We start from the raw sequence: 13638 nt of genomic DNA, 5'->3' as shown, positions 1-13638 counted from the left end.
TTATAAACATTCATGATATTACTGTTTTGCAATTTATGTTAAGTAAATGTCTTGGTATTTCAAATTCTAGAAACTACTATATTGTTTGACTTGTTCTGTGTAAGTGGTCTATATGACTTGAGCAAAGGCTTAATTCTTCTTAAGTGTGGACTATTGTTACATTATATTTTTAATTACATATTTGCTTGTATTGCACGAAGCAGATCCAGTATGTCAATTAAAATACTAGAAATCTATGTTATTGGCCAATCCACTTGCAAGTTGAATGAATTATTTATTAGAGAAGAAATTGAATGCAAGAATCTTACAGTGTGTGGTTCGTATGTGTAGCAGTGGATTGCATTGTGGCTCAATTATGGACAAATTGCTAACTGAAAATAAGACAATCTTCAGCCATGTAGTCACGGACCTAGAACCTAATGTGGCTATAGTGGAGATTATGGATGTGCAAACCTTCACAGTTTTACCTTTAATAAAATCTAAGTCACAGTTCTGCTGCCTTGTTTATATTAAGTAGTTGCTTATACCATGAGTATTCCCATTGATATCACTCTCAGAATAAGATACAGTTTAACATGACTAAGGGTGGCAGAATCAGGTCCTAATAGCAACTTTAAGATCAAAATACATTCAACTCACAAATTCTCACTCAGCTCTAACCCTAGTAGTAAAGAATGCAATCATGGAGACATCAGAGATACTTTGGTAATGCAGAGAATGAATAAATAAATAATAGTAGTAATAGGAGGTATCAAGATCAGCACGAGTAGAACATGAGTGGAGTCTTCCTTTAAGAGTTCTTTGTCTGAAAGCAGGAGGGCTACTTCAGCAGGCTCTGAAAGCTATTGTTGTCCGTTGACTGTTTACCAGCATGTGGCAGAGCATTGGTGGTCTCAGTCCAATTCCTAATGGACAAATGGAATCATCCCCCAAACCATCCTCAGAATTCCCTGGATTAGCACTTTTGTTGGCAGTCCCTGTAGAGAGATTGCAGATTTAACTGCTCTGTCACAAGAGGTGGTCCATTAAGGTCAGGTTTGAGGCATTGATGTGGAGCAGTAGGGAAAGCTTTCATTATCTTGTCTGTCAGAGAAATAATGGCAGCAGCTTGCAGCACTCTCAGTCCCACACTTTCACCAGAACTAAATCTGTTTTATAAACAGTAGAGAACAATTACTCTTTGAGTATTTAATTTCAAGTAAAGGTTTTATTCCACAAGAATTTTTAACTGATGTTCTCATCTGTAGCATATTTGCAAATGGTTATACTGGAAAAATAGCTAAAGTTGAAAAATAGAAACGGCATGTTTAGAAAAAGTCCCTCTATCTAATGAATTGCAAACTAGAAATAAGACAATAAACAAACAAAAGCATGTATTCACCACTAACATCAGCTTCCCACAGTACATCGTGTAATACTTTAATCAACTTCTATATTTTGTCTAATACACATGATACATAATGATAATATATGTTGGTACTTAAGCACATGCTAATTTTAAGAACATGTAGTTCCACAGAAGTCAACGGGACCTCCTGGTTGGTAGTATAGCTGTGTCCCTCTCTACTTGATGTTTTCATGGCATATTTAGTACTTTGTCATTTTGGTGTGATTCTTTTTATTTTTATGTGTACACACTATTCTCCCTTATGCTCCTGAGAAAGGAGGGAATGCCAGATTTATCCCTGGTGTAATTACACTGAAGACCAAGGAGTTGCAGCAGGGATGGATTTTACTCCATAAAGGCTTCCAATTCTCAAGCCATCTGTTTTGATTTTCAGTTTGAGAAATATTATAGATAGAGTTAAAAAACTCTCCCAGAACATGTGAAATCTAATGTTAAAATGATAAGGGGAGAAGAAATGTGTAGGTTAGTTGTCAATCGCTGTGGGGAATTTAAAAATGTAATGTGTGTGGGTTTTATAGACTGCAAACAGTAAATGATCTGCAACTGTACAAAAGGGAGGTATAACTGACATAGGAAAACACTGTATGAAGTCACCTATATTTCACCTTTTTTACACTTCCCAGTCCTTGTCTATCCTGCCTATCTTCTCACTTCTCACAGTAACTGGTGGTTCTTTCTTCACTTGGGACCCACAGTTCTTATTTCTCCTTCCTTTCATTATGCTCTCTCTGTTTCCTTGCCTACTCCAGCAGGTGGTTGGCACAAGAAGCTGCTGCTGCCGCCTATCCGCTACTCTGCTGTATGGGTGACTGCTATTCCTCATGTGCTGCCCCTGCAGCCAGCTGCCTCTGGGGGCTTCTGTGCATGGGAGGGGTGTGGGCAGGTGAGTAGCTTCAAAACAGCCATCTGCTGCAGTCTATGCTCCTCTCCATCAGCAGGAACTTCCTGGAGAGAAGATGGCACTTGGCAGCTTTCTCAACCACCTACTGGTCCCCTTCCATCTCCTGTGAGGTCTCCTTGTATGTTTCCACTATCCTTCCTTCCACAGACCAATCAGAGAGGATGGTGAAAGGTAGTCTTTACATCCTGACTAATCCCTCTGTTATAGCAGCAGTTCCTGTAGCATTTGTGGGTCCCTAAGGACTACAGAAGGTGGAATTTACATCCATAAATGCTCTCTCTCCACTTCAGGGGATGATAGTCTCATGCTGGTTTAATGTGTTAGGACTTCCCATTGTCATTGCATTATATTAATAAGTTTTCCTGACACAACACAGAAATCTAATTATATTAACTATATTTCTCATTTTATATTAAATTATCTTGTACACTTAGATTTAATTTTTGCTGACAAGTTGTACAGTTTTGTTTTAATGACTCTGTATAAGTACACACAGTGAAACTGTAATCTAAGAAATAGTTGCCTTTACAAAGAGATTTTCATTTTTTATTTGTTTAAAAACACAAACAAACAGCCATGTGATATGATTGGAAAATCGCTTATGCTGCAGATACACTGCGGCAGCCTCTCCAGTAAAACACAATGCAGCTTTATCGCACCCTACTTAAACAATGTCCCTGGATATTACATTGAACAAAACTCTGATAAAAACTCACTTTGATTGAAAGTAGTTTTATAATTAGAGCGCGCATGTCAAATTCAAAAGTGTTTGTAGGTTGTAATCACAGCAAATATCCCCACAGATTTGTAGCATTTAATTTCATAGTTAATTTAACATGTGGACAATTTACTACACATATCTCTAGCATATTGCACTCTAGCATATTGACAAGAAGGATGGATGAATCAGTTTGGATAAATTAAAGGACTCAAAAAACAACAACTCTATTTGCTATCTTAGAAACAAGCTAACACTTAGTGGTTTTTTGGGTTCTGTTGCAATCAAAACTGTAGACATGACACAAGAAGTGAGGATTGAGAAAAGGAGTGAAAGAAAAACAAGGGTCATAACTGATGGGTCTGTTTATTTATTAGTATCTAGAGCTGGCCAAGACTCAGAATTTCTATTCCATAGGAAGTTCTGACAGTTTGAAATGTCCTTTCTGCCCAACTCAGAACAAAAATCAATAATTTCTAAATTTCCTATAAGACTTAAAAAAAAAAAAAAAAAATAGAATTCAGAAATATTGAAACTTTATCAAAATGTTTCATTTCAATAAGGTCAAAGTGCTTAATTCTGCTAAAGTCAAAGTGCTTCATTTTAACTATTATCATGCAGTCAGAAATGATAATATTAAAATGGAGCACTTTGGTAATTTTTCATAAAAAATGTTGATGAAATCAATACGTTCTCATGAAATATTTCAATTTAGTCAATCAGCATTTTCCAATGAAGAGTTATTTTATCATAAATTTTCAATGAAGTCCATGAGAGCCTTTTTAAAAGATTGTTAATTATGCCTAGAGCATTGGATGAATACGCTTCATTGTACTTTAGGATAAATCCAAATAAATAACTAAATAATATTACAGGTTTCTCATTTAAAGCATGTGAACATCTTTATTTGGTTTGTGGATTGGATCACATGTATTTATATTAGGATTGCTGTAGGTAAAGAAGACAGAGTTTTATATTATCTCACACAAATCTTGGTATGATCATGCAAGCTTGTATTGGCAGCACATAATGTGTGTATCATGACACCATCGAGAACTGACATAATCTGTCCTTTATTTTTAGAATTTCTTTACTGTTAAAGTCTAACTGAAATCAATGTTTTGTTGGTGTTGTTTTTCTTTTCAGATAGATATGTCATAGTTGGTAGCCACCACAACAGTGTATATGGTTACAATGGACAAGAATGGGCCCGTAGCACTGCTGTCATCACAGCATTTATACAAGCCTTGATGTTAAAGGTTAAGAGAGGCTGGAGGCCTGATCGGACCATTGTTTTCTGCTCATGGGGAGGAACATCATTTGGCAACATTGGCTCATATGAATGGGCAGAGGTAAAAACTACAAACAGAGAGAGAGAGAGAGAATGGTATTAATGAAAACATTTAATGATGTAGCTGTGGAAACCGTGAAACACAGACACTACAGTATGGCTACATGTGGAAGCTGCAGCTGTATGCAAAGCTATTACTTAACTGGGATAAATAGTCCAAACTATTGGTAGGGTTATTCCAGTGCAGAACTCAACTGGCAGTACAATTGGCACCAATGGCCCAGGTGGTGGTGATGAGTGTGGAGGCCATGCCTCTTCTACACCCTCAGGCCTGCTCAGGGACCTTGACTGGAAACCAAGGTCCAAACTATTCCTCTCCTCCATCGTGGAGCTTGGAGAGGGGACCACATGCTGCATGAGACACATGAAAGCATATTGGCCCACCGTGAAATGCTGTACTCAGCTCAATATCCAACCAGCCCACTGAGTTACAGGGACCTCAAATTGGGCTTTTTTAACTCACCAACCTACTGGATCCATCAAAGATGCTTCTGGTTGAAATTTTTCCTCCCTCTCCCTCCCAGCAGCAATGCTCCTAGTCCCTTCAGTGCCTCAGCCTGGCTAACTAGTGATATGGCATTTGTTTTACTGTGGAAAATAATTAGGAGAGTTATATTCTCAATGAAAAAAATAGACCATTGATAGGGCATTGAAGTAATTGTATAAATAGTCGTAGATCAGACCACTTCAAAAACACATTGATTAGAGCTGTTTGAAAAACGGGAGGATAAGGGGGGAATTTATTATTTTGGGGGGAATGGTTCCCAACGAGGGTGTTTGAAGGCCTGTGGATGTCTCTGATTACCAATCACACTGTCATGCTTTAGTCCAAAGTGTCACTTTCAATGCTCTTCTTTCCAGAAATGAGTGACATCAAAACAAGTTGATCTCGGGATCGAATGGCTGATATATTGCAACTCTGAATATTGTGGACTGAATAGCAGGAAATAAAAGCGGACCTGAACCTTTGTCCAAAATTAAAGCCAAAACCAAATAAGATATACAGAATAGTTTTATTAATTTAAAATATAAACCTATATTTAATGCCTGTATATCTGCTCCTGGATATTACTCTGTGTGTCTGTGTGTTTAATTCAGCAGCTATGAACAACTCTAGGCTTCTCCTTTTTAATCAATCAACAGAAATCCATTGGAATCTTATTTAAGCCAGATAGCATTGTTTCCTAAATTATTTTCATCAAGCTGATTTGCCATTCTGTGGAAGGTAACAGCCCAAGAATTGTGTGTGTCAGATTGAATTTAACTTTTAAATGCAAGTGGGTGATAATTGAAAGAGGTACGAGCCATGGGGACACTGAAATGTGTATGTGATTAATGGCTTGTATGTATGGAAACTTCCAATGCTCTCCCTTGCCTCATCCATTTCCCTCCTGAATACTTTTTCTGCACAGAGTCTGGGATTAGAGAGAGAGAGAGAGTATGTGTGTGTATTCTGCACTTCTGGATTTATATACACAGGTATTCTTCAATTCCAGATCTGGAAGTGTTAAAAATAACTCAAGAACAGTTTTTTAGAAGCAGAAATTACTGTGGGTTTTGTGAAGAGAGTCTATGCTTGAAAAATTTCCATCACAGTTTTTCAGACTTAGAGGGGTCACCTAAATTTTACATGTCTGAGCCTTTTTAGAGTTTCCCATTACAGTTTATAACAATCTGTGTTCACATGCTATCTGTATGCTATAGTAATCACTATGACAGACATGCTGGACATTGGTTAATTGCATATTATCTGTCAGTGGGAATAGAGCTCATAAGCCTTGGCTCCAGAAATGCAGCCTTCTGTCTTGTGAACTAACAGAGCAGCTATGTTAGCTCACCCAATCAATTGATGGAATTCGTAGAAACCTGAACAGGACTGATGTATATTTCATCCATTCTTATCATTAGGCTTGATTTATATATATATATATATATAATTTTGAGGGATAATAGTAATGTTTATTTTTAAGCATTTTTTATTTTTATCAATTTAAATGTTCATCTATGGGGCTTAAGCATTTTATTTCTTTCATGTATTGATTTAAATGTTCGCAGTTGCAGGAAATTATGGGAGAGTCAGGCAATGGTAGGGGCTCAGACAATAATTATTTAACCACAAGGGATGTTGAGGTTCAAAGAGTTAAAGTTTTATAACTATTAAAACTATCAAAAGCCCTCTTTTACCTGGATTGGGTCTGAACAGTATAATAAAGTTTAACATTCTATTCCGTCTCTCTCTCCAAGTTCTAAATTCCTACCATTTACAAAATGTATACTGTCATGCCGTCTTTGAAGCTCAGTCCAAATTAGTCTGTTAAGTGTCTCTGAATTGTACTGGTTTCCTAATTACATGACTCAAACACATAACAACGTGATCATCTGGTTGTTCTTTAATTGCAATGACGGTTGTAGTTGGTCCAGAATCTGAGTCATCGTCGTCTTGTTCTGCATTTGCCATTTGTAGAGTTTGTTCTGGTGATTGTTCTCTCTCAGGAACAAGCTGTAGGTGTCAACAGGTTTTGTTGAACTCTCCACTCTCAGTCTTGATCACATATGAGCTGTGTGCTGAATTCCTTTTCTTTTTGACAGCTGGAGTTCTCCAGTCCTTTTCTCCATCCAGTTTGACATGAATGCAGTCACCATGTTCCAGACTGCCAGTTCTCTAACAGAATGACATCTGTTGTAAAGGTGTTCATAAGTCCTTTTAGCTTTTTTATTGAATTTGGCTCCTCTCTTTATGTCTGGCCACTTTGGGGATCGATTCTTTTCCAAAGTTGGAACAGTAGTTCTGAGCTGTTATCCCATCAGGAGTTTTGCTGGACTATAGCTGGTAACTGCTATTGGTGTTGATCTGTACCTCAAAATGGCAAGAAATGGATTTTCCTGCTGTAAGATTTTCTTTGTAGTCTGTACAACTCCGTCAGCCTTTCCATTTGCTTGTGGGTAATGCGGACTGCTAGTTATACGAACAAAATCATATTTCATTCAGAATGAGTTAAATTCTGCTGCAGTGAATTGTACTCCTTGGTCAGTCACTAGTTATTCTGGAATATCGATGTGTGCAAAACTGCACTTCAGTTTCTTGACCACATTGCAAAATTTTACACCTTTCAAGTACATTATTCTATATACATGGAGAAAAAGTTCATGACAACCAGGCAATGATGTTCTCTGAATTTGCATAAATCTGCAGGCAGTCTCTTCCTAGGTCTGTTTGGTTTAGGGGTTGTTATGAAAGTTTCTTTGTGCTGTGTTGGTCTGTCAGTTCTGCAGTGTTCTCATGCCTATTCTTACTTCTTTATGTCCTTGATTCCTGGCCACCACGCTGACTGATTGGCATTTAATTAATCTTTGATGTCCTTCATGGGGATAAGGTTTAGGATTTCTCTTTTCATTTCATTCATTCATCTCATCTCAGTCATTTGGAATTCATCTAATTTCATTTGGAATTATACCTTTAATTATGAGTACGTTTGACTTGCTTAATTGTCTAGGCACTGCAAAGTAGTTTTTGTAACTTCCTTAGTGTCCTATACATTCTTGGGCCAACCACCCCTAATGTAGCTTAGAACTTCCTGAAGCTGTGTGTCTGTCCAGGTTCCTTTTTGTAGTTAGTGTATTCTCTTTTCTGACACTGGTCTGTAAGTGTCAACAGAATCCACATATGCCTTTATGTTGTCTTTGAGCTCACAGCTAGTCAAGTGCAATACTGGGCTCCATAACAGAATGTTTGCTACTACCAGATTTTTCCCAGGAACAGAGGTAGCAATTAAATCACATTAATCTTAGCATTAGATGTTATCAGCTCAGCAGTGCTTGATCCAGGTCTTTTCCATTGATGAGGTTACAAGTAGTTTATAGTCTGTTATTAGTGTAAACAAATCCTGTCCACACAGACACCTGTAAAAGTTCCCACATAGCCATATGCTTGACAGGCGTTCCTTTTCGATCTGTGCATATTGTTTTTCTGCTTCTGTGGGTGTGCGAGAGCAAAATTGACTGGCTTCCACTTGGAGCCATGTTGTTGCAACAATAGACCACCTAGGTCATAGATGCTTGCATCCGCATTGACCATTGTGGGTTTTTTTATATTGTAGTATTTGAACTGAAGCAATTGAGATCTGGTTGGGGTTTTTTTTAATAGCCTTTTTAAGGCAAATTCTTGATTTGACCCCCATAGCCAAGATGTGGTGAACTTTAACAATCCATTCAGTGATTTTGTCACTGTAAAAAGGTCTTATAGGTATCGATGAAGGTAACTTACCATCCCCAGGAGATGCCTCAGTTCTGGTGCATTAGTTAGCACATTTACTTGTTGAATTGCTTTTACTTTCTCTGGTCCAGGAGTGATTTTATGTTTGTTTATTGTCTGTTCCAAAAACTTGATTTGGGATAGGTGGAAAATACATTTTTCCATGTTTATTGTCAGTCCAGACTGCCTGATTAGGCTTAGGACTTTGTTGAGGATTTTAGTGTGTTCTTTCATCAAAGATCCATATATCAGAATATCATCCATGAAAACTGCGACTCCATTTGTGTTTGTTAACAATTCTGCCATCTTTTTTTTGGAAAATTTCAGGTGCACGGGGAATCTCAAAAAGTAATCTTTGAAAGCAAAATCTCCCAGTGGGTGTGATAAATGTAGTCAGCTTAGCACTCTTTTTTTCTAAAGGAATTTGCCAGAAGCCACTCAAGCCACCCAGCTTGGAGAATACTGTAGCTCCTTTCATTTTAGGGAGGAAGTCATCCAGTATTGGGAGAATATATTTTTCTCTGACAACTGCTTAATTAAGTCTTTTAAAATCCACACAGATTTGTATTTTTCCATTATTTTTCATAACTGTTGTTATGAGGGCACAGCATGCTGTTGGCTCAATTATGCCAATCTCCTCCATTCTCTTTAACTCTGTTTCCACTTTAAGAAGCAATGGGATAGAAATCATACGAGGTGTATGTATGCTATATGTTTCGGCATTGTCTCTTAAGGTTATTTGTACTGATCTCCTTTCAAATGTTCAGTATAACCAAACATTCCAATGAGTTCATCCACCTTTTTCACTAGGCCCATCATGGCTGCCAGGCTGTGGCTAAGAAGATTGTCCTTTGATCACATACAACTCTGCATGCATAGCTTTTGTCTTTGGAAGTTGTTTCTGTGCTAAACTGGCACATGAAGCTCAGAATACCTTCAGGGCTAGTCAGAGCTGGGAGGGTGACTGTAAATCCCTTCTGAGGGGTTGTGATGTCAGCTCTTGCATCAATTTTAAAGTCAAAAGTCTAGCCATGAATATTCAGTTTCACTCTCCAATTCTATGTTCTATGTCTTCACATGTGATAGATCCCAGAAACAATGACTCTTGATTATCTTTAATATGAGGCAACTCCCTGACTGCTTTGGTGTGGCAAACAGCTGCAAAATGTCTATATTTCATGCATTTATTACACCATGTGCCTCTGGTTGGACATGGATCATCTCTTAGGATATGACATTTTCCACACCGTGTAGAGTGAATCCATTATTCCACAGCAGGATGGTAAGCCCAGGATCTGACCTGTGGAGGCTATGAGGGCATACATGGCAATGAAGATATGGAAGGATGGGCATCTCTTGATTCATAGTGACTGGAGTCCCCTCATAATGTACCAGTTTGTTACAGTTTTAAGATGGGGACTGACGAGGTTGGGGCTTCCAGCACATGAATTTGGTTCCCATTTATTCAGGATCAGTGGTGTGGATCTGCAGGCACAGTATTGTTTACTGGGCACACAGGTGGGGGTCCAGGTTGTCTGAAGGTTCGCAGTGGGCCTCAAGGGTGAAGCAATCCTGAGCCATCATGGGAGGGGGGAGCATGTTATGGGACAAGTTGATGCCCCTTTTGTACACCGTAGTGACCCATGAGCAGGCACCAGGTATGATTGTGGTTCACCTTGGGGAAATTGATCAGGGAACATGTAAAAGAGTGGAATTAATTATCAGAGATCAGAGGTACTTGGGGCAGAACTCAGAACTTTTCCCAGGATTAAAAAATATTTGGTCCAAAGTTTTGCAATGTAGGGTGTGGTGGAGAATTATGACGCCTTCTCAGGTTGACAAGGCTAGGAGGTATGTGAACAAGGAAGTGGCCAAATTCATAGGGGGCAGAGGGGTGTCAGTAATTTCTTATTTGGCCATAGCATATGGGCACCAGAATTATCCAGGGAGGATGGGTCCACCTGTCAGACTTGGGAGGTGACATGTTTTTGGGCCAGTATTTAAGACGGCATTAGTAGGTGTCTGTGAACCCACCTACGTATGGGGGAAAGGCAGCCAAGCTAATTGTTGGCATCTTCTTGTGGCGGATGTCCAGTGAAGGTACTCCATAGGGAAGGGATGTGATGATCAGATAAAATGGATTAGTAATGGTATTCTTAAAGGAGTGGAAACAGGAGGGGGGGATTGGGTGCCTATGCCTGGTACAACAGGGAGCCAAACTCTCCTCCTTTATAGGCCCCCTTAACCCTCATTCAAGGGGGGGGGGGTGAGGTTCCAGCAGCAGATTGACTGAGGATCAGGATGGGTAAAGGGGAAGGGTTGACAGCAGCCCTCCCACTCCGTCATATGTAAAAATAATTATGGAATTACCTGCACTGTACACTTGTATCTGCTGGGTATTCCCTGACATTTAGGAATAAAGTTGCAGACTAAGAAAACCACATCCAGTGTCTCCTGTCCTTCTGGCATAGCCAAACAATGAGGGAAGGTAGTTTCCATACATAGAAGCCATTAATCATATATACATTTTGGACTCACCATGACCTATAGCTATTTCATTTATCACCCAGCTGTGTTTAAACATTAGATTCAATCTGACACGCACAATTCCTTGGGCTGGTAGCTTCAACAGAATGATAAATCAACTCAACGAAAATAGTTTATCAGCTTAAATAAGACTCCAGTGGATTTCAGTTGATCAATTGAAAAGAAGAAGCCTTCAGTGAAGTTCCTGGCTGCTGTATTAGAATAATAGATAAATAAAGAGTTAATTGCTTTTCATCATTTGTTGCCAGCAGCTAGCACTTATCAAAGCCTCATCCTTCCAACATGATTATTCTTCAAAACAAGAAGGGAGGAGAAAAAAAATCAAGTCAAAAGGATACATGCAACTGAGTGGGAGCAAAATTTGTTTAGTTCCACTTCAAGTCAGCTTTACATCTGATGTAATTGTGTTGCAGCCCTTCCGCTCAATATTAAGAGCACATCATGCAAGAGCAGCTCATTATTGAAAAAGCAAAGGGGATCTTTTTAAAAAAAAAATTATTTAAGTGGTTCATACATACCACTTCTCTGGTTTAAAATGTAATCAAATGACAACACTGGAGAAATTAAGCAATTCAAATCTGAATTTGGGCTCCTGGTCTGAAAATCCAAATGCATTTAACTGTTTGATAATGATTACTTTTGAAGTTTGGCTTCTGTCAGGCGCAAGTTTAAAAGCCCTTCTTGTTGTTTCACAGTATGTAATGTTTTCATTCTCGGCTTTGCAACTATAGTCATTCTTAATTCCTCCAGGGCCTGTTTCCATTTTGTTCAGATGATGTGTGAAATGGAATTATAACTTTTGCTACAGAGAAATAAAACTCAGATATCCTTTGAAGTTCTTAAAATGATATTATAGGAGAATGAAGTTAAGTAATACTTAGGGAATCGTAGTAGGGGCAAAACATAGGGTGTATTTTTTCCCTTAAAGGAAATAAAGTAAGATAACAAGCCTTAATTATAATCATGAAACATTGCTTTGCTTGTGTTGTAGGATCTCAAGAAAGTTCTGCAGAGAAATGTCGTGGCTTATGTTAGCCTCCATAACCCAGTAAGAGGGAACTCAAGCTTGCATCCTGTAGCATCGCCTTCTCTTCAGCAACTGGCAACAGAGGTTAGAGATATGAGATTTTCCTTACAGCTCAACTTCTCAGATGATACAATTCTTCCATTTTTGTTGGCTGCTTTTACTTGATTTCATATTAAGGTCCTTCTAAGTGAATACAGACAAACAGAATCATAGAGTTTAAGGCCAGAGGGAAAACAGATCATCTAATCTGACCTCCTGTATATCAGAGACCACCAACACCACCCACACACTAATCCCAACAACCAAAATTAGAACGAAGTATTACAGCCCATAGGCAACTAGGCCATTATGTGCCACAAAAAGAAAACATCTTCATTGTAACCTTTTTGATATTCACTGGCACTTTTCAATCAAGTAAACACACTAACCAGATTTAAATACTTACAACACATATTAAATAATGGACAGAAAGGATAACCTACATTTCTACACTAGCTCTGTAGAAAGCACTCACCAGTTCATTATACTCAATTTCACTACACTTGCATGCCCTTCAGCTTTTCCACTTCTTGGCAGCTTTAAAGTAACATATTTCCTATTCATTAGCAGAATTCACATTTTCCTCTTCCTCTTATGATCTTTAAAAGCTGTTTATCAAATGACATTTAAACTTGTAAATTTACCAGCGGTAACATTTTGCACAGAGGGAAACAATTATTGCTCCTATATAATCAGCAGTGTGTAAAAAGAATAGATCAAATTCTGAACTCCATTACACCATTGTAACTAGCAAGAAGTCAGTGGACTTACTTCACAGTTACACAGGTATAATGGAGCTCAGAATTTGGTCTACTGACCTTTCTATAATTTCTCAGAGGTTACAGAATTTAATATCACTGGAAATGAAATGGAAATATTTTGAGGCATGTATTAATTACAATATACAGTAAAAACCCTATTGAATGAAAACCCTACTACAGCTGGGCATATTTTTCACGCAAATAGATTTTTGGTTAAAAACGTGGATTTAGGTTCATTTTGGTGAATGGTTTTGGCAAAAATGAATAAATAGAATATTGGAAATGCTGAAATGGTTCGTTTCCAACATTTCCAAAATGAACTATTTCAAGTTTTTGTTTCGGAAAGATGTTTTGTTTCAGAATTTCCCAAAATGTTATTTAAAAAAAACCAAAACTGTTTATAAAGGTTTTAACCTCCTCCCACATACACACACACAAAGGGAAATAAAACATTTCGTTTCAGCAAGAAACTAAAGAAAAATTGTTAGATACAAAACAAAATTTCTTTTCGACCTTCTTGGTTCAGCCACTAAACTGAAAAATCACTTTTTCACCCAGCTCTGCACTCTGCATTTTGACTTTCAGATATATTTTAGTTGCTTTTCCCATGGCACATTTCAGACTGGTATCTCTG

At 38.1% G+C, this 13638-nt stretch overlaps 1 protein-coding gene across 5 annotated transcripts in view; it reads left to right on the top strand.

Moving 5' to 3' along the window:
* NAALADL2 (N-acetylated alpha-linked acidic dipeptidase like 2) overlaps positions 1-13638 on the top strand; it is a 691918-nt gene that overhangs the window by 482265 nt on the left and 196015 nt on the right. For all 5 annotated transcript variants that reach the window (XM_067536536.1, XM_067536537.1, XM_067536538.1 and 2 more), the window contains 2 exons: positions 4174-4379; positions 12169-12288. In XM_067536536.1, coding sequence (XP_067392637.1) covers positions 4174-4379; positions 12169-12288 — 326 coding nt within the window. The remainder of the gene's footprint in view (positions 1-4173; positions 4380-12168; positions 12289-13638) is intronic.

Source organism: Emydura macquarii, unplaced genomic scaffold, assembly GCF_026122565.2.
Source record: "Emydura macquarii macquarii isolate MOO-44397 ecotype Brisbane River unplaced genomic scaffold, CSIRO-AGI_Emac_v2 contig_3603, whole genome shotgun sequence".
Taxonomy (NCBI): domain Eukaryota; kingdom Metazoa; phylum Chordata; order Testudines; family Chelidae; genus Emydura; species Emydura macquarii.
Note: the sequence above shows the minus strand (reverse complement) of the source record. Positions and strands in the feature narration are given on the sequence as shown.